The 26,226-nt window shown below is 36.2% G+C and overlaps 1 protein-coding gene and 1 non-coding gene across 4 annotated transcripts; both read right to left on the reverse strand.

Annotated features, from left to right (window-relative positions):
* Positions 1 to 1,053: 1,053 nt before the first annotated feature.
* On the reverse strand, positions 1,054 to 15,023 carry LOC146157110 (nucleolin-like). 3 transcript variants are annotated; one of them, XM_083387241.1, is made up of 15 exons: positions 14,928 to 15,023; positions 14,797 to 14,865; positions 14,288 to 14,386; positions 9,744 to 9,854; positions 9,458 to 9,565; positions 7,943 to 8,012; positions 7,164 to 7,267; positions 6,373 to 6,493; positions 5,962 to 6,079; positions 5,708 to 5,841; positions 4,071 to 4,242; positions 3,591 to 3,805; positions 2,401 to 2,530; positions 2,185 to 2,306; positions 1,054 to 1,783 (listed from the first exon to the last, which is right to left on the reverse strand). In XM_083387241.1, the coding sequence occupies exons 1-15, from the start codon at positions 14,946 to 14,948 to the stop codon at positions 1,635 to 1,637; spliced, it is 1,743 nt and encodes a 580-aa protein (XP_083243367.1). In that variant the 5' UTR covers positions 14,949 to 15,023; the 3' UTR covers positions 1,054 to 1,634. The 3 variants fall into 3 exon arrangements, with proteins under 3 accessions (XP_083243367.1, XP_083243366.1, XP_083243365.1); XM_083387240.1 differs by having other exon boundaries at positions 2,173 to 2,306; positions 7,164 to 7,271; positions 7,947 to 8,030; positions 9,467 to 9,574; positions 14,285 to 14,386; XM_083387239.1 differs by having other exon boundaries at positions 2,173 to 2,306; positions 4,071 to 4,245; positions 7,164 to 7,271; ... (1 more) ...; positions 9,467 to 9,574; positions 14,285 to 14,386.
* Trnas-gcu (transfer RNA serine (anticodon GCU)) lies at positions 3,439 to 3,512 on the reverse strand. The gene has a single exon. It is a non-coding gene; the product is annotated as a tRNA-Ser (tRNA).
* Positions 15,024 to 26,226: the final 11,203 nt, after the last annotated feature.

Raw genomic sequence — 26,226 nt, forward strand, 5'->3', positions numbered from 1 at the left:
AATAATTAATCCCCAAATTGGAAAACATAAATATAGATTTACAAGTTGCATTTAATGCCTACCTAATGATATAAACTTGCACCAACAAGTTTTTCCGAAATATATGTGGATTATTCAAACAATCACAACTTTATTGGTGCTCAAGAAACGAAAGTGTTACTAAATAAAAATTAATATAAATTCTGGGGAACCCTTTAATGGGTCGCGATGGATAACCTGTTGAGGTGGATTGGTTTACAATTTTACATTAAAGCCCAGATCTCAGTTCAGGCAACGCATCCTCTGAATTGTCCTGCATATACCAATTACGCTATTTAAAAATGCCATAAGGTTTTACATTTACTTGTGTTCTTTTATTTCACAAGAATGCAACAATACACCACCGAATGGGTGATTGGTTAAAATAGAAAAGCCCCACACTTGGCACTAGCCAACATTCAGCTGCTTGGAAAGTTACATTGTTTTTCTTTTCAACTAAAAACCCGTTTTATTAGTGCTACTTTCCGTACTATTAATAAACGTTACTTAATGAGGTATCAGTTCTGCGTGCGCAATCTCATTGAAATGTGAACTAACAATGTATGCATATTGTATCACAGACTAACGAATGAACAATGTTCAACGTACGACCCACTTATTTTATTGGGCTTTACAATCGAACCCTGTAAAAAACAGATTTGCTACATATTTATCTGGAATGCAAAATTAATCAATTACTACTAAGAATCGAACAGAGCCGGATTAGAGCTTACTTAATCGAACGTGTTATACACACTTAAATTTAGCGATATTTGAAAAGGTTAAATTAAATTTTGGTAGGCGGATGCTTTTTTAGACCCTCACTACACTAGATGTCCACGCAACAATAAATAGCATATTTCTAACCCTAGCTACGAGGGGCAAATGACCAAGATTATTTAGCACTACAACTCATCTTGTCTGCATGCCTATTTATAACAAATATTTTTAAACAAAGGCTTCGATTTATAGTTTGAGAACCACTCGATTCGGTTGTTCTTTGTTTATGTAAGACTCGCAACAAACACCAACAGGTCAAATGGGAAGAGATTTTATTTGACGAGGTGCAACTTATGCGTGCACCTCGCTGTACAGACTTTCGCACAGGTCGCGTAACAAATGTACAACAGTGTATACAGCGGCAGGATTCTTACGGCAGTATGCTATCAACGGGCAGAAAGTTGCCGGCAGAATACACGGAAAGCGACCCAAAAGATTCAAGGCGACCAATCAGGAGCCCGAAGGTGAAACATTTCAAAGTTTTTGTTTTCCGACAAGGAAAATTATTTTCATGTTTGCTAAATTCCGTTGCTATTATTTATGTTAGTGTGAACGGGAAAACATTACAAGGTAGTCGTCCAAGCTACATTATCGCCTTTGGACAGGCAAAAAAGGGAAAGCGGGTTAAACTGAAAGCGAATTTTCGACACGATGTTCACACAAAATACCGACGAAATGCAAACAACGAATCCGAACCAGAAATAACAACCCGCGTTTAAAAAAATTATGGTAAAAAAAAACAATCGGCACACACGCTAGCTCGCAACTGGGCTAAATACGTCTGGCCTGTTAACCCATCCGGATGTCGTCATGGTGATGACGTCACCTTGTTACGCTCAGTCGGAGTCGTTGAACGTGGTTCGCTTGCCTTCAAATGTGGATATGGTGCCCTTGTGCTTTGGGTTACTGAAGCCGCCGCCCCTTCCTCCGCGGCCTCGCCCACCGCCACGCCCACCACCACCACGGCCTCGACCGCCACCACGACCTAAAAACAAGTGATAATTGCAGTAGGTTAATGTGTGCCGTTACATTTTTCAGAAATTCCTAAACAACGCGTTTTGCGGCGCGTGACAGAACAACACCTTACGGGTGGAGTAGTAAAACACGTTATCCGCTAGATGTCACCAAGAGTAAATACATTTGACAGACTAAAATTAGAACTTTAAAAACAGTAATTTTTTGCACAAATGTGTACTAATATTTGTATCCAAGCCATGAATCAGGCAATCCATATAAGAATTCCTGGGATTAAACAAGGAATTAATTTTAGCTTCTTGATTATAATGGCGCCTCACAACTCGTAAGAGCTCGGCCCAATTGCCCAAGAAGCTTAAGCCAATAGACTAGATTGATAAGGTAGAAAGTATGCGGCACCTCCTCTGTCGCCTCCGGTCCGCTCCGCAGCGTAATCGACGTACAACTTATTTCCTTCAACGTTCATCCCGCCCTTCGCGTTTCTGTAGATCGACGTCGCATCACTCTCGGAATTAAATTCGATGTAAGCGAAACTAAAGAAACGTAACAGCAAGTTAGAACCATATTTGTTAGTTGTGAGTGTTATCGAAGTTTGTTCTTCGCAACTAAGAGCCTCGTCTTACTTACAACTTATTTTTGCCCGTGTCCCGATCTTGAGGAATTCTGATGTCTGAAGCACTTCCGAAGGAGTTCCACAGCGTGTCTTTTGTCATGTCTTCAGTGATTCCTTTGACAAAGAGGGTCTTGCTCGGAGTAGCTGGAGTTGAGAAAAACAATACCATTTAAGTTGGTAAAAAAGTTAAAAAAATGATATTGTTTCCAAGCCATGAATCAGGCAATCCATAAGGGAATTCCTGGGATTAAACAAGGAATTTATTTAAGCTTCTTGATTATAATGGCGCCTCACAGCCTCAAGAGCTAGGCCCAATTGCCCAAGAAGCTATAATTGTACTATGTAACTACAAAATTGCTACCTATCAGAATCGTGTGTAATATAAACTCTTAAAAAAACACGTGTAAAGCATTAAAACAACAAGCATTTATTATACGTTTGAAACACCATGAGAATCGTGTTTAATTGGTTATTCGGTATGGCGAGTTCCACCATTCTCAACACACCAGGGGGTCACCGAACTTTGTTCATGAAGGGACGGATAACAGGCCTGAACATTGCGGGTTGGATAACAATTAAGACTTAGGATCGCGGGCCGGATATTATTTTTTTATCAAACTTTGTTAACTTGATTATTATCGTTAAATGAAGGAAATATAAACAACTATACGCTAAAAACTGTACTGGGCCTTAATAAATCGTCGCACAGTTTAAAAATTTGTTTGAATTTTATCCGACAACATCTCTACTGCACTTCATTGTCATTAAGGAAATATGCCGTGGACCAGACTAATTAACCCGGCGGGCCGAAGTATTTCGAGCCCTGCTCCGAACCTAAAAAGTCTATTGTTTCCTGGACCTACATGTATTTTATACAGTGTCAATGCTAAATGAAACATGCACAGTGCACACACATGTGTGTTTACAACACTGTGAGTTAGCCCTTCAGAAGCTGCTTTTTGACCAACGATAACGGCTTACGTATAAAGCCATCGCTAACTCCCCGAATCTGTCGATCAATGACGCAAGCAGGACAGGCTAGAAAAACAACCAGCCTGCAGTGAGGTTCGAACTCACGACCTCCGGCAATAGCGGACCGTCACTCTACCAACTGAGCTACACAAGCCCAGAGGGAAGCGAGTCGAGAAACAATGTGTGTTACTGCAAAACAAGAAATTTATTTTAGAAACAAACTCAAACTTACAAGGTCCCCGACTACCACCGCGTCCTCTGCCCCCGAAGCTGTCTCTTCCACCCCTTCCTCTTCCTCCACCAAATCCTCTTCCACCTCCACCACCACCACGTCCTCCTCCCTGGAGGTTGTCAATGAACACCGATCTTCCATCCAACTCGAGTTCGTCTTTGAGTCCAAAACCAGCTTCCTTTTCTTCTTTCGAGTTAAACTCGATAAACGCCATTCTGCGCGAAAATTTTGTTGAATTTAGTAAAAATAAATCCTAATTTGTCAAATTTGCTCGATTCCAGGGGCGATCGGGTTACGTGGGCATTTCGACAAAGTGAAACTACAAAAGAAAATACTGAAACAATCCGACACATTCAACATATTTGGAGAGTGCAAGGGAAAAACAATTTCGTCCGGGAAATTGCTGACTGGAAGACAAAATCAATGTAAACCCTGATTTGCAATCGTGGTATTTAGCACAAAATGTTAGGAGTAACGCACCCTTTCGATCGACCAGTCTCTCGATCCTTGAGGAGTCGAACCTCGCGCACTCCTTCAAACAAGTCTGATATCGAACCCTCGTCAGCTTGGTAAGGAAGGTTTTTGGCGAAGAGTGTGCGCTCGTCGCGCTCGGCCCTGTTGCCGCCAAAACCACCGCCGCCGAAGTCACCACCTGCTAACATACGGTATAATGGAAGATTTTGTTGCTGCGGTTAACAGTAGGTTAAGGTTAATCATACGACGTTTAACAAAAAAAAATAATAATAACTAATTGCTTTTATGGGTCTACAAAGTCGTTGTGTGCCCGTGAAAATCTGTAGTATTCGAGTATAAAAATGTATTTCGAGTATATAAAAATGAGTATAAAATACTCGAATCGAGTATAAAATACCCTTGATCATTAGAAAAAAAGCACAGGTTGTGCGCTAGGGTGGAGTGAAAAACATTTTCTTAACTTTCCTTCTAAAACAGGGGTCGGCAACTTACGGCCCAAAGGCCGGATCCGGCCCGCCGCCTCTTTGACAAACTAGGGACGATTCCATTTCAAATACTTTTAAACTATTTTAACTACGTAAGTGCGAAAAATTTTCGCGCTTCGCGCGAATGATCCTTCTCCATTCGGTTTGTTTACGTTTTGACGCTGTCTTTTGAAATATAGATCAGCGCTTCTTTACCGTTGTGCCGTGGAAGGCTGCCAAGTGCGTCGCGAACAAACGGAAAACCTATTTACAAATATTGGACATATATTTTTTAGCATTTTTTTTATTTTGATTGTCGGCAATGTAGGCTAATGAAAACTTGCAAGAAATGGCGTTATACCAAAATAAAATCGCGCTCGCTTCGCTCGCCAGGTGTGCAGGTTGACGGACAAACACTCAACTAGATTAACTAATGTTATTGCGTTTCCTCAAAGTAGTTTTTTTTCACTTTTCATTAGTAGTATGGATGACGATGTGTGGACTCGATTTTAAACCAAACAAACGCATTTTATTCGCGCTTTGCGCCAATACTTTATTACTGCCTCCTTAAATGTAATTAAACACGATTTAGGCGCAAAAAAGATCCGAGGTCCGCCTGATTCACGGTAGTTTTAACATTTTAATAACACAATTCTTAGTTAGCATTTTGTGCGGCCCGCAGAGACCTTTCTGAGGTTGGTTTTGGCCCGCGACTACAAAAAGGTTGCCGACCCCTGTTATAAAAGGAGAAGAAACCCACAAATTATACAAAAACTAAATTGTCAAATATTTCCTTATTGTTTACCTTTTCCTGAACTATTTTTGAAATGATTAGGAATTGTTGCATCAAAAAATCAAGAAAACTAACAACATTTTAAGATGATGGCATCAAATATTTTTCTGCAAATCAACCCTTTTTAAAGATTTTGGTTTTATTTATAAAATGAAATGTATCCAAGGCATGAATCAGGCAAACCATTTAAGTTGGTTTCCTGGGATTAAACAAGGTATTAATTTCAGCTTCTTGATTATAATGGCGCTTCACAACTCAAAAGAGCTCGGCCCAATTGCCCAAGAAGCTAGTTTATGTTGGTTTGAGACTAATTTTATTAAGAGTTTATTTAGGAAATCTAGTAAATACAAGTCAAGGAATCAAGGTGGAAACTAAAGATACCTTACCTTGGCCACTACTACTTCTACGATCAACTCTTGGTGTATCTTGCTTTACACTCAGCTCTGAATCTTGCCACTCAACTTGGTCAAGGGCAAGTGCTTTACCCATGTCACTTTTCTTCACATCAACAAACGCCTTTCTGTAACGAAATCATAACACAGTTTGAAACATATTAGGAGAAACGCCATACCAAAACAGCGTAATTTTAAAGTTTTCATATAAAAATTTGCTAGAAATAACTATAAGACAAGAAACTTACTGTCGATTGTAGTTAGCTCTGCAGGCAACACACTGGATTCCTTTGCTCTTGAGAAATTCATTAAAACTGGAGTCGTCTGTTCCCTCCGGAAGATTCATAAACATCATGGTGACAGGTTCTTAATATTTGAAGATCACATGTGTTAGTTAGTATACTGTAGTCATTAGTTGTATTTACTGGCCATACTAACCCCGTCTTAATTCAATGCCTTTTGAGCACCAATACAATTAAGTTTTGTGTAGGCAACCATCTTACGCCAAAGTTTTGCAGTATATACGCTAAAAGTAGTAAAAGGATAAATACGATAGCGAATGTTACATTACATGACGTCAGGGTACTGGTAAATACATTCCAAGTTTTATAAATAGTAAACTGAACGGTTGTTTTCATAAAAAGTACTGCTGCACATACCACCATCATCATCGACTTTTTGTTTTTTGGTTGGAGCTTGCTCTTCTTTAGTTTTGTTTTTCCTTTTTAAAGAAACAGCCTCAGTTTCCATTTCCTCCTCTTCTTCTTCATCATCGTCATCCTGAAATGATTGGTCTTCGTTTTATTAAAACAAATCAATATACAGAAATAACTTGACAATTTAATGAACAATTGCTGTGTTGAAAAATACTTCAATAAGAATGGCATCATTTTTTAAAACTTCGCTGATGTTTGTTTTGATATCTTACAAATATTTTCAAATTCTATATCGAAAATAAGGGTTCATTTAAAAAAAAAACTTTTTTGCACAAAGAATCTATAGTCAGTTGCAACTGTTAAAACTAATTGGAATAAGGCCTTTTTATTAAAAAAACTTTGTAGATTGTAGAACTTTTTTCATAGCAAGTTTAACTGGATAGATATGTTTAAGATCCTTGTATGCAGTGTGTAAAAACAAGATCACAATATGCCCTTACAGCAGTCTACCTTTGTGATAACATAAAAAAAATTTCGGTAGCATTTCTTAATGAAGTCTTTTTTAAAACCTAAATAATATAAATTGCATATTTTCTAAATGTATCCAAGGCATGAATCAGGAAAACCATTTTGTTAATTTCCTGGGATTAAACAAGGTATTAATTTCAGCTTCTTGATTATAATGGCGCCTCACAACTCCGAAGAGCTCAGCCCAATTGCCCAAGAAGCATTACGGAACTGCCTTTTCGTTGTAAAAAACAACCCTATAGAAATAAGATGAAAAAATTTCTTACGGAGTCTTCTTCTTCCTCCTCGTCGTCGTCGTCGTCATCACTATCATCGTCCTCTTCAGCTTTTTTTTCTTTTTTAGCTTTAGCAGCTGCCTTTTTGGGTTTGGCTTCCTAAAATGTGTAAAAATAGAGTTTTTCAAAAAAGCTACTGCAGACATAAAGTGGTGATTTTGCCATTTATAATTAGGGTGACAACCTAAAAAAATGAGAAATTTAAACCTAAAAATTTGAAATTTTAACAAATGTTGACCTAAAAATATCATTTTTTGCCAAAATTTTAACCTATTGGAAATACATTGATTTAAAGAACATATTGCTGTTTGAACTACTGCATAGTGTCTTGGGAGTTGCCAACCACTTGTTTTGCTGTTTTACTGACTACCGGTCAAACACAAATCAATAATTATAATTGGAAATCACAAGTGAAAAAAAAATACAGTTACTGTTCAATACATTTGTCCAAATCAGGGATATACAACTATATAATGAAAAAATGAAGTTTGAGCTGAACCTAATGTGATAAACTAGGCTGAGTGGTTAATTCTGTCAGGTCATGTATATTGCCAAAATACAGTTAAAATGTCGTTAAATATAATGCAAAACTAAATTTATTTGATGAGCTGACTATAGTTTTATAAATTTTGAATATGATTTATGCGCATTTTTAATAGATTGACTTAAAATAATTCTGACAAATTTTGATGAGCTAACATGTAAATTTTCACAAAATTTTTGACTTTTTTTGACAAGTTCAAAAATAATCGCTCTATTTATAATTAAACAAACCTCTTCGTCTTCCTCACTGTCATCATCATCATCGTCGTCGTCGTCGTCTTCATCATCATCATCAGCCTTTGCTACAGCTTTAGCCTGAAGATATGTTGACAGTTAAAGTAGGAAAAAAATATTTACGGATCAGGGAAAAAGTTAACTTTCATTCAGTGTTCCTTCTTATTTTTACCAGCTGCCCAAAATCAACGCGCCAAGAAAGCTCCCAAATAGGCTATGTGGAAGACCCTTTTTTGGTATGTCAGGAAGAACTTTATTTCAAATTGCTATGCCTAGGTCTGCAGCAGACATTGTTTTTTCAGGCCATTTATTTTTAATAACTGTATAACATCAACATTGCTTTGACGTAATGAGCCTAAAAAACAACTTGGACACTTCCATGCACTTTTTGTTCATACTTATCTCAAAAACTATTAATGTTTATTTTTTTTTTGATTGCATGCTACCGTGAAAAAATGTGCGCAAATGTCCAAAATTTTAAGCAAGCACTTAAACAACAGTTTATTTACAACTGGTCTGTTTATAGGACAGGGGATGGGTCCTAACTTAACATTTTTTTAGCTTTTCCACATTCGAATAAAACATGAAATAATAGCTTTTCAGTTTTCCCAAATTAAATTAGAATTATATTAGGTTGCTTTTTAGTTAAAACAAAAGATGGTTTTCTGATTTAAACAAATGCAAGCAATAAGTATCAATTAAGTACCGACGCCTGGTATCTTACTGAACGCAAAACCTTTTTGTCCCAAAATCAGGGAAGCCCTAATTTAAAAAAACAGCTTTTTATGTTTTAAAGCCAGTTGCAAAGAACTCCGGATATTTTTGTGTGCAATTATAATGCATTTCTATAGCAAAATTTCACCATAAAACATATTGGCTGAGCTTAACATCACACACTCTTGGTAGTCAACTAGAGGCCAACAGTCCAATATCTAGCATAGTTATAGTATGGTTATCAACAATTAAAAAGTTTCTGTGTTACATAGTACTTATTGGAACTATTTAATCAACTTGGTAGTTAGATATACAACAGTATAATAAAAACATGGGGCCTATACCAGACTTTGATTTAGGCCCGAGATATAATTACTCTGGACAGGTTATTTAATGAAACATTTAAGTAAAACTTTGTACAAGCAAACTCCATGGCAAGATGGGATAGTGTTATTGGTTTAACGAATTTTTATAATATTAGGGTTCATGATTTTTCCCTTAGATAACTAGATTTTCAGTAAAGGTGAATGTGATACATGACAAATCTGCTTGGCCTGTGGTCTAGTCTGCTTTCACAAATTTCTCAGGTGGTCTGATTTAGATACACATATTTACCGTGCTGGCTACAAAGATTACACATAAAGGTTTAAAGTAAATATTGCTTAAAACAAGTTACAAATTTAGTATACTTGATTTGTAATTCTAGTTTGGAAATACAATACCCAGGTATCCTACTTTGTACATCTCAATACATTATATATGTGAAATTTTTTTAGCAATATAAGTGCTTGAACATCATTTACTTTTGAAGCAGTTTCTTCTTCATCTTCATCATCATCGTCGTCGTCTTCATCATCATCATCATCATCGTCGTCTTCATCATCAGATTCTTCTTTAGCTTGCTGTTTTGTCTATATGCAAAAAACAGTATGAAATAACATGTAATAAAAAACAATAAATAAAAAACAATGGGAAGCGCCATCTCACGGAGGAAACTCACATTTGTTTAACCTAAATTCATTCATTATCATGTACGCCATTGTACGGCCAATACAGAGATTATATAAAGAGTAGATTTACATTTTCTTCTTCGTCGTCATCCGATTCCTCCTCATCTTCATCAGAAGAATCCTCTTCCTCTTTTGTATCCATGGCAACAGCAGGAGCAACAGCTTTCCCTCCGTTTGGTTTCTAAAATATAAATAGTTGTATAATTTAGTCTTGGCAAAATAATTTTTTTTCAAACCATACTACGATCAATGGGGTGTACTTAAATCTATAAAAACAATGTTATTTATGATCCTAAAACTACAAGTGTATGTATTTGCAAGCTTCATTCTGGATTATTGGTTTCTAGCAAACATAGTCGACCACAAAATTGCTCTGAATTTCTTCTACATAACCATTAAAATAACTTAGCATTAGAATACTCTTATCTTAGTTTTTACCAGACTTTAATCACCATTTTTAGAAAAAGGGATGTTCAAGGTAGAATACTTCAGTTTGGTTAAGATTAAAATCCTTGAATGTTGCGCAGGACAGCCAAAAAATAGGTAATTGGGACTTTTTTCAGCAGCAAAATTAAATGTTTTATTAAAAGATGTAAATTCTAATCATCACATGTAACCATTTAATCATGATTTTGCAAGGAATTTTAATACCTACATTCAGTACCTAACTTTTGCTAAAACAAGTTATAAAATTGTGCCTGAATTATTTTATATTTGAGCTAATAAATAAACTATTTTAAATTCAGCTTATTGTGAATGAAAATGATTTCTTTAAATTTATTTATTTATTTTTTTGTTTGTGCTTTAGATTTGGTGTAAACGGGGTGGCTATAAATGAGCGGTGTAGCAAAGCAAGCCAGGCCACACATGTGAACATTGTTGTCTGAGGCCTGCGGATCACTGTTAAATTATTTCGATGTGTACAGTGGAGAGTTTAATCAAATGAATATAGGATATCACTGAACACTTGATTTGAAAATATTTTGGTTATGATTACGTTTTTCACAATACAAAATTAAACAAACCGATTTCCTATCACTCATCCAGTTTCAAATCCACGGTTGCACAAAAGCCTAATATTTAGTATGTGTATACTGTTTTGTGAGTTAGTGAGAAGGGGCAGTGCATCCTATGGTACTTATTGAAATGACTTGTGCCAATTTATTTAGTATTTGCAACATGTAAAATATGTAATTTTTTGCATATTTTATCCAATTTACACTGGTTTTCATTTTTACATTTGCGCAACATTGATGATAACAGCAGATTTCTTGAGCATATATATATATATATGTCTTTCAATGTTATTTTTTGACAAAGCGTTTGTGAGTCATCTTTGAACATTTTATAGCCCGATCAACCCAAAATTTCAATATTGTGGCCCGCGTTGCTGGCAACCTTTTATCCTATCTAACCAATTTGAAGCAAACTTGATATGAAAGTTAGTAGGCTCCGAAACACTATATATATGCTGAGTTTAGGTGTTACTTTAAGGCAATGGTATTCAACCTGCGGCCGTCCACGAATAACTATGCGTCCATTACCACGTATTTTAATAAGCTTGGTGCCCGTGCTGGCATGTGTGAATGGTTGATATGCTAAATGCAGATTAGAAAATTTCACGACCTTACGGAGTGCAGTTCATTAGATCAATGTGCGCTAAAACAAGTAGATATCATTGATTGATCGATGCACAAGAAGATTAAATCATAACCAAAGACAGTGAGACCCGGTGTCCCAGGTCAACGAACATATGGTACTACCCTGAAACTTCATGCGCACAGTGTCAACAATCCGCCACTGAGCTGTGTCATGTTCAAAAACCCAATTTTGCGCTATGTGTGATTAAACTATTTTCAGTTCTATATTTTTGCATGAGATCGTTAGACAACACAAGTATGTTTAGAATAATTATTCTATGACTCAACTTTCTGACACCATCTCTAAAAGCCAGTCAACAGCTAAAAGGTTAGGCACACTTGCCCTAAGGTGAACGCACCCAGTTCCCTTTTAATGAAATTTACGTTCCATATTTCTGTACGACGATATGTTTTGCAGTTAAATGAAAACTGTATATAGACAAAATTTGATGTCATGTTTTTATACAATTCTCAAAAGTCATTTTTGGGTACAGTGGGAGCAAGTGATTGGCACGATGGAGGCAGCATTTTTAAAAGGTACCAAAAAGCCTTAAACAACACAATGTAGAAACCTGCTGTTCTTAGGTAAAGAAATCCATCTAGTCGAACTTGGCAGAAATATGCCTTAAAAAAAAAACTGTTAAATATGTTTGGGATGTTTTTGAGATCTAAGAAGAATCTTACCTATCTTGTTTTCTTGGCCTTATCTGGGTACTCTTTATGATGACCATATTGTAAACACAGTAATGTTAATACGAAGTATAAAAATGCATTGAAACAGATTAATGAAGACTGAAAAGATTTTTTATAAGCAAAGTAAAATGTAACCATTACAAAGTCATGCTCTGTTTGATTTGCCTAGCAGGTACAGGCGGAGCCTGAAAAAGTTTGTTTTGTGTGTGTGTTCGAAGCTAGAAAATTATAACACCCCAATGATGCATTCAAGTGATTTCAATTACACTATGGAATTGTAGTGTTAGAACAGCTTCTGTGACGTATCAATCAAAAAGTGTTGCACTTCGTTGTCAACACAATTAACGATGCTGATCAACAAATTTGGTGATATTTGTAGTTTGATTTTGCCGATGGTAGGTAGCATGCAATGACTCTGCCTGTTACAACTGCGACACTCCAGCGCTCCTTTTTGAGATTAAGGCCAATATTTAGTTTCAATAGAATGACCTCACAACAATGAACTTACACCGCTATATGAACTACTCTGTGGATGACATAAACAAGAATTCGAGAAGAATAAAGTAATTATGTTTCAAATGCACATTGCTGTGTAGCTTACATGCCTGTTTTTCCAAGGTTATTGAGATGTCTGTTTGCCAACAAAATATATTTTCGTTATCAGGCCTGTTAGAGATTATTTTAGTCGTTGACAGGCGAACTGCTAAATGAAACAACGTCATCAAGCAGTTATTAGGCGGTGACGGAGATAAGCATCGCTGTGTTTTCAATGCCAGGTGCAATGTTTCTGATGTAACATTGCAGCAATCACGGTTTTAGTTTTGTGATCATTGTTTACTGAGATTTCAAAGGGTTTGTCTAGACTCCTAGACATCCCCCATGCTATGACTCTGCCACTAGGAAAAGTATGGCAAGTGCACACTAGGGCCAAAACATTCCCGGGATTTCCCGCGAATTAACAATCCCGAATCCCGGAATTTTTTTTTAAATCCCGGTTATTTAGCAACATAGCAAAACTTAAAAAATATTGTCGTTTTTGACTAATATAAAGAAAAAATAGTACCAACCATGTTAACGTCGTTGCCTGAGTTGCTTTATTTGCACTTACCAGCAGAAAAACTTAATCAAATTTATTCCACTAATAAAAATGCATGCGCTTTTTTTTTAAATAAAATGAGGGTCCTGACTTTAATATGAGAAGGTCTTGTAAGATTGCAGAAGCAATACTACAGAACAAAAATGGGTGCTTCTTCAGATATGAACATATAAAATAATTAAAAAAAAACGGTCTTTAAATACCACATACCACAACGCATATTATTTGGGTTAGGGTGCGGGTTAGCGTTTGGGTGGGTACAGCGTTATTAATAACAAACATAATAATACTTGACCAACCCTCAGCCAAACCCAAACAATATGAGTTTTGGTATGCGGTATTTTTTTGTTTTGTTTTTTGCATAACTTTGCACATACATAAGTGAAAGAACGCCCATAAATGAGCTTAATTAAATGTTTGAAGCTAAAATAAAAAAATTTCAAATGTCATAATGATGTAATTTTATGTACAATTTTTTCGTCTGGATCCCGGGAAGTTTCATTTTTCAATCCCGTTTCCCGGGAGTGAAAAAATCCGGGAAAAAGAGGAACCCTAGTGCATACCTCATTTTTTCAGACTATACCAACACACCCAAAAAATGAATATGTACCCAGTTTTCCTGTATGTTATAGCAGTAGGGTGCACTTTTGACCTTAGTCGCACCCAGTCACACCAATTTTGCGGCTGTGTACCTGCAATATCTCGTTGAGATCAGCCATACTTTGCAGACAGGCACCCGCACATGTGGTGGGAAACTAGAGGAAACACTGCCTATAACTAAAATTGAAAAAGAGTGGTCATGTTTGGGTGGAGTATGATATCTTGTTTGTCATAAATTGCAAGGTGATTTTAATGATTCAATGTAAGTCCACGTTGTGTACTTTGCCAGACTCTTTTTGAACAGCTGAGCTGATTTTATGACATTTTATCCAATTTAGTTACAACTGAAAGTGTAACTGCATGGGATATAAATCTAGCCGAAATTTTACAAGAAAAACTTCAGTCATGCTTACTTTAAAAAAGTACTTAATGACAACCACCAAGCAAATTTTAGCAGCCGTTTGAATGCAGTCAAGTAATTTCTAGGTCCATACACATTTTAAGCAATACCTTTATAAAAACCGCAACATCCAAGTTTTCCATGGATTAAAATAAAAGTATTTAACATTTTAAAATATTTACCACTTCTTCTTCCTCATCTTCAGAATCTTCTTCCTCTTCTGAACTCTCTGGTTTAACTGGAATCTCAACCTTCTTGGCCTTTTTGTTCTTTTTGAGCTTTTCCTTGATATTATTTATTATTGATAAGGAGTATTTTTTACCAAGTTAATATAACAAATAACAACATTATTCAATCAAAAAATCCAGCATACATTCAAGTGCCAGTAACACGATAAAAAAAGATAAATGTGCCAATAATACCATAACAAAATCAGGAATCCTACAACTTTTTTACAGTAACTAAATGAGTTGTCAAAATTGAAATTACAAAAAGAAATAAATATAATAACAAGAAAGAGTATGGTTGCCAGGCAAATAGCCTCTTCCTAATAGTAATACTTGACCCACCCAAACCCAAATATTCTTAGCAATAGTAACTACTGAATGAAAAAGTGGTAGGATTCTAGACCAGGATCTATAAAACAAAAAGCATTAAGATTTACAAGAAACAACCAAAAAATATATTTGTTTACCTGCTTAGGTTTATCCTCGGTTTTAGCAATTTTGACAGGTTTCACAATAGCAGTTTTGGTCTTTTTACCCTAAACAGTAGAATATAATAATACTTTATAAAGAAATATATATAAAAGTTCGAACAACATACCTTTGCTTTAAGTTGAACCATTTTGTTTTGTAGTGGAAATTTGATGATTTAAATAACACTGGAATATTACCAAATTAAGATATTATTAATAACCTTCAAAAAAAAACAGTTTCTATGTAAAAAATACGTAAGTTTTATACAATGCTCCTCACAGCAGTAAGTTACAATCAGAAGAAAACTTATAAAACTTTTTACACGCGGAAAGAAAAATGAAGTTTATATCCAATGATAGAACAGTCATTGTAGCGAAACATATCAAAAGTGCTTATTTTAAAGGACTTTATAGATATTTAGTAGGTATATTTAGTATATATAACTCTTTGATATACTTTTATATTGTTTTTATATTGTTTGTAAAAAGTAAGATGGTCACAATAAATGCATCTTAATCTTTTTGAAAATCATATTTAATTAATTACGTTACTCTCATCCAATCCAATAAGCACGTTGTTATATTATTCAACCCACGTGTGGAAAAAATGTTTGGTAAGCGTGTTCGGAAGCAGATGTATTCAAACTGCCATGGTCCGATCATTGATTTCATCAAGTAAAATTTGCTGCATAATCCGTGTCTTAATAGTCAATGACCGCCAACGCAATTAGCAAATCCCTAAAGAGATAACATTCTTAAAAATGACAACATTACTTAAAAAAACTACTGACTAAAGACATTGTTTTACATGATATGTGAACAGTGAAAAATAGTGCTGGTTTGGTAAAGCGGCTCAACGAAGTAACTATAGGCCAGAGATAGGCATCGGTATAGCATTTTATGTACGGCCGGCCTATTTATAACCATTCAACTTATATATTGATGCATTGCTACTTACTAATAGTGCTTTCTTGGTTTTCTTGTGTGTTTTGTAAAATGTTTTCAACCCATAATGCGCCATGTATACCATTGATGGAATAATGACGTCACGTTGTGACGCAACTTGTGACAATATCTCTGAAATTTTGTATGCGCCTTTAAAACAAATATCCTTAATCATTTTGCATTTCCACAGAACAAGGTAATTAAATAATATTTTATTAGTTGGATCCGTTTTGCCCTGTGCAAAAATCTGCCAAAAATGGTAATTCGTTCAGAAGGCATGCTTCTGTTAGTTGTTTTTTACCATAGGAGCAACTTTCAGTAGGACCTTTTGGTTGCTACCCTACTCACCAAACAACATTTTGTAAAACTCGAAAAATAGCATTTACCCTTTAAGGCAGTGTTTCTCAACCAGTGCGCCATGGAAGGTTGCCAAGTGCGCCGCGAGCAAAAGAAAAAAAATTGTAGGTCCTATTTTAAACCATATATTTTTTAATTTCCCAGTAAGCTTAGTTTATTGATTCAACAAAGTAGAAAACGCAATAAGACCTTCAAAGCAACAATATCTAAATCAGATAATTAATCTATAATAGGCTTCCATAGTAGGCCTATTAAGACCACCGACATAAGAACGCCATATTCACAGTCCAAAATTAATCGGAATAAGACTTAAATGGACAAATTAACGTTTTTAGTCTTAAAGGCTGGAGTCCCTTTAAAGATATTCAACTATAAAACCAATATATTGAAAAATTTGCAGGCAATTTAAGAGAAATACCGGTACACCTAAAACAAATTCACTCTTGCTTCGCTTGCAAGGTGCGCCGCCCAGTTTTCATGCGTCTCCAGGTGCGCCCCCAAGTAAAAAAGGTTAAGAAACACTACTTTAAGGGATCCATTTTGCCCCACCTTCCCCTAATTGTTTACTTTAATCTAAGTGATTATTAAAATAATAATGCGGACCCCTTGTCATTTTAGTGACTTACACGGATTTTATGATCTTTTTTCTTAAAAAGTAAAAATAAACAAAGATGCAATTTTGCAAGAGCCACCTTCCATATTTACAATCCCGAATGGACAAAAACTACAACTAAACCTGTACAATTCCAGCATGGCTTTATTAATTAACTATGAAATGCTTTTAGCAGAAGGTTCAACTGGTTTCTCATAAGCCGCCAAGAATTGCTGCCGGAAAGGCGGTCAGAGAAAAGTTTTTTTGCAGGTCTTTTTTTGCAGAAGAGTGTATTTTTATGCCCTTTTTTAACCAGGCTATTCTGCCACTTTCTTGAATGCACCCTAATTAAAGAGTAAGATTTCAGGTTCTTGTTTGTGCATTATATCAAACTATGACCCCCACCTACTTGTTTTAAACGTCTTTTTATTGCGTAACTTTGTGACGTCATGTCTGAAAATTGTTATACTTCGGGTAATTTTTTTTCCATTGAATAGGTTTTTTAAAAAATTAAAGAAAACACGTATGGTATAAATAATCCCAAAAGAACCAAACTTTACACTTTGGGTATCTAGCAATGTCCTAAAGTTTTATTTCGAACTCTTTTTTAACTTCATCACTACCGTAGTGCGAGGTACCACAATGAAGGTAACTTTTCCAACGACGCCCGAATTCCCTTACTTTCCTCGTGCGGCTTACAATCAGACAAACACTAGAATTACTGTTGGCAAACACAAAGCTTAGGACACACAGGGAATACAAGTTGTGTCATTGTAAGTTGCTAGTTTAGTGCCATAAATTACTCTGGCGTCTTGTGTTAAACAGACTATTCTAAAAGGAGCTTAAGTATCCTAAAATAGGTGAAACTCGCGCAAAGCTAGAAAATAATTGCATCTACGCAATTAAGGTTTGTAAGTAACATATAGATTCCAAATGCACAAATGGAGAACATTTTTGGCGATCAGCGGTCAGGAACAGCTGTTATAAATTATTATTTTACTTTAGATATTGTTGGTTTATGTGCAGGGTTACCATCTTCTCAGACCAAAAAAAGCACACTAGTCCAAAAAATAAGCACGCTACTTAAAGGTCAGGGACAGATCCACGATTCCGGGGGTGAAATCCAAGCTTTCAGAAATAACGTCATAAGTTAAAATAAAAACTTATAAACACCTATTGTTTGTATGCGCAAAACGTAGCTTAAAAAAAATGCGTTTGTTTGTTTGAAATTGGCAAAACCATATATTTAAGAGGAGACTTCACGCCTTAGGCAAGGGACACTAAACTTTTTTATAAAGAGCCAGATAATTGTAAGTGCTAACCAACGGGGGCCAAGTATCACAGTATTTGTCGAACTTACTTAACTTGATTAATAAATTTCAGCAAACGAAAAATATAAGAAACTATACCTTCTGGATACCAGTCGTTGAACTTTCCTGAACCGGCCAGTACGAACTGAAGCTGCGAAATTAGGCCCAATGCAATGCCGAGATACAACCAAGTCATTTTGCTTACCATTTTGATGCTTGCTCTTACAGAAAAGCTAACAATTTCGATCTTATCAAAAGAGATCTTGCAAAAATAGATTAAAAGATTCAAACGCCTATGGAATAAAAACTGTAGTTAAGCTTAAGAAATTGTCGTGCAGTTTAAGATGTTATCAAATCTTTTTTTTTTATCAAAAAATCTGAATCGCATACGACAACATTTCAACGGTACTTAACCCGGATCTTGGCGGCGAGCCGTAATTTGGTGACCCCTAGCCTAGGCCAGTGTTTCTCAAATAGTGTGCCTCTGAAGATTTTTTAAGTGTGCCGCTAAATTTTTGTAATATTATACATTATGGTTTTGGTTTTGCAGATAGACATACAGGCATGGCCGGATTAAGGTTTTCATGGAACTAGGGCTGTGTGGTAGTCAGAGGCCTATTGGACGTTTTCATTTTGTTTTTGTTCCAACCAGAATTAACATGAATATAGCTGTATTTTATTGACTTGATAAACAGATTCAATTAACATGTTTTCTAGCTTTAGATAAAGCAAAGCTGTTGATAACTTCATCGCTGTATATTTAAGTCTCGTTTTTAATACGAAGTGGAGCTAACGAATGCAACTTTTTTGGCAAAAATAAAAGAGATACTATAAAAAACGCACACATGAATTCATTGTCGTAGGCATTTTTTAGCTTTCTTCGACGTTAAAATGTTCTTTTCTTTTAGCAAGTAGCTTGTTCCGCCAGAAACGAGCATATTTGCTAAACGCGATCGTATGCTGAAAGTTGGGAATCGAAAAATACGAATCTTTTTTAAATGTGTTTTCAGATTTTTCACTTGGCAACAGTAATCTCTTAGGCCTATATAAACAGAAACTTCCTTTCAGAATCACATATCCGCAGAATTTTCCCTTCAGAATCACATTCTCTACAAATAACATATTTGAACGTAGCCTGCTAAGGCTTGTTACCTTTTTACGAAAGCTGAATTGTTATTCAAAACATTTACGAATTTTAGGAATTGTGACAACTTGACTGAGCTAATGTGCTGTCTGCAAACATAAGTTGAGGTAGCTCTCTGTAATTTGTTTTAGCTTTGCTTCGCATAGTAGCATCATGTTGTTTTCCATGGCCTCCATGGCCTCATAAAGTTTTCCATGGCCTCATAAAGCAGTGGTTGACAAACTTTTTTTGTCGCCGCCCAATGCACTCTTTTCAGAGCTATTGAATGCCCACTACGTAAAACCACTACGAAAACAGTGGCGGATTTAGGATATTTGATTTTAAAGTAAAATATTACACGAGGCCATGGAAAACATACTATGAAAGAAGAATATAAGTGCGAAGCGCGAAAATTTTACGTTTACAAATAATTAGAGTTGGCAAAAATATAGTTCGACAGGCTCTTAGGACCACATTTGGCACGTGGGTCTAAACCACGCTGAGACAATATAAACCCTTTTCGCCTAACGAACTTTAAAATAAAGTGCAATAAATGTACGGCCATGACGCGGCCCAGAACTACATGATAACACTAAGCTATTGAAAAATAACTCGCGGCCCACTAAAAATGGCTGTGCGGCCTACATTTGGGCCGCGGCCCACAGTTTGCCGACCACTGTTGTGCAACAACCAGGCATTGGCACTTATGGTCTGATGGCTTCAAAAACAACATAACGGATATTTTACTTGAAACAATAAAACGATCTAGCACTAGCGTTGATACCTCTAAAGATATTATAACTTCACATTATTTTTACCATGACAACGTCGGTAGGTCATATTAAGTTGTTGCGGTGGGCCTATTTTTTGGTGGGCATAGGGCTGCAGCCCCCTCAGCCCCCGCCTTAATCGGCCCCTGAATACAGGCATCTGCCAAGACTAAAAATTAAGCACGCTGTTCTGTAATAACGTAGTATTTTACCAAACCTTTTAATGCAAGCTTTGTTAACTTTTTTACGAGCGCACTTGTACACGTTTTAAAACGTGATGCATGGCACCATGGAACGCCTGCAGATGCTCCTGCCTGCATGGTAGTCAAGTTTAATTTACTTGTCGAAGTTTCGCTTGTTATAAAAATATTACTGACACATGTATGCCTTACTAAAGGCAAACTACTACACTTATATATAAGTTACAATGTACTTTTACGAAAAAAAAACAATCACAAAAAACAATCACAAATTGTCAATATGTAATTTACATTGTTGTTATAATCTAGGTCAAATAACTTGATAAATATAAATAAATGAAGTCTCACACTCCTCTATCAAAGCAAAGAGGTTTCAAAATAAAAAAAAGAGTTATTTAAAACTCTTTGGTCAAAGTGAAAGAATTTAGAACACTTTATGAAACTAAAATAAGTCAAACTAAGCACCCAGCTCTAAAATAAGCACGTTTCTTAGAAATAAGCACATTAGTGCTTTCTAAGACACTACAGTTACACCCTAAAATCAGCACAAATCTTAGAAATAAGCACGGTATCGCAAACCTGATTATAGGGCTTATGGTTTTTTCCCATTATAACAATGCAGACAGACCGAGCGATTTTCGCTTATTGCGTCACAAAACTTGATCTCCGTTTGGAACTTAAAACTGAAAACATGACTCATGACTCATGAGCATTAGTGTTCCTAGTATAAATTTGCAACAATGGAAAGTCCACCAAAGCCCAAACGATGTTTGTTAATGATGCAAGACGCGATAAAACGTCATGGAAGTCTAAACAGAATTGATATTTCGTTTCCGACAACGTTAGGCATAAGTACAGGGCGTTGTAGTTCAGCTTCTAAGCCTGATAAAAGCATGCCGAACTTAGCAGCTTTTGCAACAGAAGTTGCTGAGAAGAGGACAGAACAAAAATCTTATCTTGATTCCCAGTTTCGAATTTTGCAGAACGGACAGAGTCTTCTGAAATCGATGCAATTAAACTTATCTGAAAGCCAGATTAAATTAAAAGAAATTACGAAAGAAACTGAGATATTGACCGACATGTGTGCTGCAAATAAACATATTCTTTCCAAAACATGTCAAGATATTTTGGATCTATCACAGAAAGGTAGCAAACTAAAGTACGACCTAATTGCCAACACTTGTCCAATTCAGAATGAGGAGAAATTTAGAGATATGATGCAGACCCATGCTAAAGAAATTTCCCAAAGAGAAGAGAGCGAAGAGTACGCAGTTAATTTAGCTGCTGTACGGGAACATATCCCGAAATTGGAGAACTCGGCAAAAAACATCTACTTGGAAATTGAGCAGCTTAAAAGTGGCACGCGTTGCTGTGGTGAGCAAAAAGAGATAGTCAAACTTGAGGCGGAAAAAGAACGACTGGTAATGATTCAACTGCGCAAAAAGGAACTGTTTAAGCGGGAGGAAGAGCAACTGGAAAACGCAATCGCTGAATTGGAAGCGGTTAAAAGCAATAATGCGACACAAAAAACGCGACTCCACGCGCGACTTGCCGACAGAAAGCGACATTTGCAGCAGCAGCTTGAAGAAAAGTGCGCGTTAGATGCGGAAATACAACACATTCAGCAGAAAATGTGAAAGCAGGCTATGATAACCTCACATCTGCCTGAGTTTTTGTAATGTTTTACCACCGCACAGCATCGTACAAACTTAGTTAAAAATATTCTTTACACCAATACTACAGAGGATAGGACGATAAAGTTAACTATCTTATTACCACTATTGTACAATAAACATTCGCCGAACTAAATAAACTTAAAAAACCTGAAATAAAGTTGGATTCAATTTTTTTGCAGTTAGAAACATTGTAGACGCATCCAAAAAAATTGATAGTAAAAGGGCAGTTTAGGTTGTATGCTACTGTTGATAGTACTGTATTACGCTTTAGTTTTTTGACCTGTATCCAAATTTGGTTTTATTCTGACTTTTATGTTACTTCAATTTCGATCGTATTGCTAGAGCAGGGGCGGGCAATTAATTTTAACCGCGGGCCGCATAAAATCTTAAAATGTTTTGGCGGGCCGTGTCGAAAATAGAATCTTAAATACACGCAATATGACTTCATACTCTAAAACTATAAAACAAATAAGCGAAAGAATTTGTTATTACGTTAGGAGTTGTGCGTGAATGCGCAATTTGATGTAAACTTTGATATGGACATAAAGGGTGACGTCATACATTGAGCACAGACAAAAAATGTACCTTTCTGGATATATTGGAGTTTATTAAGTTGTTGGGCGCGTTGACCAAAAAACTAAGGTTAAAATAAAAAAAAGGTCAAAACTTACATTGTTTTGTTTTATTTTTGAGGCTTTAAAGTTACAGATATGTTACTTGCGGTACAATGGCCACATTGCAAAGAAGGTATAAATCGGGAGAAACTCACAACATGGCATTAACTAAATTGGGTTGACAAAATGTGAATCGGCATGTTTCAGAGTTTAGAAAACGGTCGGCATTTCGTTCATATTTTAAAGACGGAATACATTCGACCGCAGCGAAAAATAGGCCTATATAAATATAAGGCTGTTAAACTTTCGTTGTAGATAGTGCCACAGTGCAGAGGACTTTTTGTCTGTAAATATGCCAAAACATCGCGTGGAACATACGAAAAAGACAGAAGAGATTCGCGCGAAGCGCGTAAACAAGTTCCATTTTACTATTTAAAGAAAGCTAAATTAGAGTTTGGTTGGGTCAAAACTAGATCCGCCTCTGGAAAGAGTGTTTGCGATACAACCAAACATGTTGTAGAAACTCGCCCTACCTTTTGATTAACTTATGTATTTTAGGAAAACTAAACCGCGGGCCGGATTAAATCACTTGGCGGATCGGACCCGGCCCGCTGGCCGTATATGGTGCAAATTGTGCTTCATTAGACTAAAATAAAAGTAAAAGCAACTCAAAATACGAAATTGAAATAGCAATAAAATATAGTCCGCAGCCTCACTTTTACGCAAGCACTCGTCCCGGGGTGGGCAACCTGTATGGCTCGCCGCCCCTTTTGCAAACTATAGGCACGAGGCGATGCCCCATATATGCTGACTAGAACCCCAAAACAATTTCGCGCCTCGCGAATCTCATTTGACTTAAAATGTTTGCGTTTTTAGGGCCTAAAAGCCCAAAGGCACCGCGCATGCCATAGACCTCTCATAACTGAGAGAGAGATTTTGCCAACGTAGTTATGGAGTCCATATAAAATGTAGACTGTGTTCTCGGGCTTTGCTTAAATAATTTTCGGATTTTACATATGACAAAACAGAGAGTGTACAGATAAACAATTAAATTTATGGCACTTCGCATGTGCTATATGGCACTTCGCATGTTCCTTATGACCATGGATTCTCATGGACTCAAATTTTTCAAACCAGCTTTTTTTGCAAAAAATAACATATTTGCATTAACGTAGGCTATATAGCCATTGTAACCAGTGGTGGGATTCAAATTTTTTGTCAGCCGGTTCATTCACAAAAGTTCCAGCGAATGTTGCGAACTGTGAACCGGCCAAATCCCACCACTGATTGTAACGTAAGTATAACACTCTTTAAAGTCCAACCAAAAAATTTAACAAGATAAACGGACTGTTTTTGTGCCTTACCACAATTTTTTACTGGATTCTGTTGATCAATAAATCCATGGATCAAGTAGCCTAACTAATTTTTTGTTTGCAAAAGTCCTCGTAACAAATGCCTATTTTATAAACCATGTTCGCATCTTTTTGTAAGCCCAATGCCATATTTTTTGTACATTAAAGTTCTGCCCAATGAACTTAAACAAATGCATTTCGCGCTTCACGCTAATGCAATACCTTTGCCTTCTTAAATATAAGTAACTGGACTATTTTTAGTTGCATACAAATCCTGGATTAGTCGCTTATTACGAGGTACAATATCATACTGCCAAAAAATATATGTTTTAAAAACAAAATTTGTGGTGGAAATTTATGACGGCCACCGAGACCTTGCTGAGTTTGGTTTTGGCACGCGACTGGGAAAAGGTTGCCCACTTTATGCTAGTAAATACAAAAAGTCCGATGAATAACATGCGTTGCAGAGAAAAGCTGGTAGAGGTCTGGTGTAACCGTAGGCTGACCTCGCTACATGATGCCCGATTTTTTTTTTCTGCTGTTGCAGATTATGAGGTTAGGTACTTCTTACCCCAGTGTAAGATTAAATTACTAGTCCCAACGTCTTGTCCCTTCCTCATTATTTTAAGCGTGGTGGAGTGCTAAAGAGGCTCTCTGTATCACGACGGTCCGCAAGATCTGATGCCATTAAGGTTATTAAAGAACGTTTTCCTTTTGTGAAGGAGGCACTGTAGAATAGCCGAGATCAAAAGGCAGAATGTCGACAGGACGCAAATGGACTTCTCGAGAAAATGGAATTGCTCGAAACTGGAGTCTTGGTGTTTTTTTGGAATAGCGTACCCCGAGTGTATAATTAAACGGGAGAGAGATCCTTTTCAAAATGAAGTTAACTAAAAACTATCTGTGAAACACAATGGGGACAGAGCGGCTACACTATTTAACTCTTTTGAATATTGCAAATGACGTTCTGAGGTCACTGAACTCATCTGAAACAATTGCCAAATTTGCAGAGATCAAAATGTGCCGAAAAGATCTTTGAATACTATTTGTTGAAGTTGAATATTTCTCATTTCAAATGAAACATTTAATTAGACTTTTGTTGTTGTTGTAGAATGTAGATCAAATCTATAAATATTCAATTACTTTCCGGTCATCATCTGTACATCTAATCAATCTGCTACAGGCCCGGACTTAATCCGACACTGTTCTTTACCTCATTTATAGTTAATCCGACACAGTTCTTAAGCAGTTTAATCCAGTAGGCCTACGAGGTTAATTTTCTTTGAAACGTTGTTCTAGGTCATTTCTGCGTTTATTAACAGCGCATCTGTAATTCTATCCTAGACTGTTTTTCAAGAATTTTGTTATAACTTATTAATATTTTACTCCATGGGTGAAAGTACAATAATTTTCCTCTTGGAACGCATGGAAATTTTCAAGGATGGCGTTACGAAGTTACGCCATAAATGCATGCAACCTTAAAACAACTGGGCTTAGCGTTTGATGCCGTGCACAGATATGCAAGTATAACAAGCAATCATAGTTTTTATACATGGTCTCGTGAAAAAGGACATAAAGTTAGAGCATTAGAAAAATATGATTGTAACAAATACTGCATTCTCGAAAACTAAAATGTAGACTAGAATTACATTTACTTGTTTCACAATCAATTAGGTACAAATTGCGATTGATTCTCATAGAATGTTTCTCATATTTAGGGAAAATATTCCTGTGCTAATAGTGGGACTTTTTAGCACGCGCTATGCTTTCAGAATATAAGATTTGTCTAAAAGTCTTTTTTTCCAAAAAAAATTTAAAAGTGCCGCTGGACAAAGCAACATTTTTGGTGAAACCCGAACTGGATTAGGACTAGAATTGAGCCACAAGCACAAATTAAACTAGAATTAAAATTAGCCGCCTTTGCTCACTTTCATTGAATTAGACAACTATAGAATTAGCGTTTAAACTTATCTTAAAATTATTTCTAGGCAACTAAATTTATCAAGTTGTCCAAGTGTAGTTTACCAGGTAATATATGATATTTGCAAAAGGATTTCACTTTAAAATATTGAATGACCACATTTGATGCAAGCAATATAACAACCTTTCGTGTTCAATTTACATTTTCTATTATAGTCTTTTAAATCAATGTTTCTTGAATTTATGTAAACGGTTAGAAGAAGTACTTTTTACTTATTGTCGCACCTGATAGTCAACTAAAAACGGAAGTTGCTGTTGGTTTATTTAGTGGGTTGTTTTTCGCGGCTTAGATTTCATTTTAATTAAACGTCGCAGTTGTTCTATAGATGCGGTATTTTATATTCAGTTTGTTGCAGAATTAAACTAAAAGTTTACTCCTTCCGTTAACTCGTTATACTACAGCAGGAGTGGCCAAACCAGTCAGCGATCAACAGCCACATTTCTGCTGTGTTAACCACAAAGAGCCACACTTCGCAAATGGGCAGAAATTACTATAAGAAAACACAGT

Source organism: Ascidiella aspersa, chromosome 4 (assembly GCF_963924565.1).
Source record: "Ascidiella aspersa chromosome 4, kaAscAspe10.2, whole genome shotgun sequence".
In the NCBI taxonomy this organism is placed as follows: Eukaryota; Metazoa; Chordata; class Ascidiacea; order Phlebobranchia; family Ascidiidae; genus Ascidiella; species Ascidiella aspersa.

What these genes read in the sequence shown, in the direction of transcription:
- LOC146157110 (XM_083387239.1), bottom strand. Translation starts at nt 14,948, where the DNA reads ATGGTTCAACTTAAAGCAAAG. An exon ending in AGAGCTAACTACAATCGACA is followed by an intron (nt 5,842 to 5,961) that starts GTAAGTTTCTTG and finishes ATTTCGTTACAG; the next exon opens with AAAGGCGTTTGTTGATGTGA. An exon ending in GACACGGGCAAAAATAAGTT is followed by an intron (nt 2,307 to 2,400) that starts GTAAGTAAGACG and finishes ACGTTTCTTTAG; the next exon opens with TTTCGCTTACATCGAATTTA.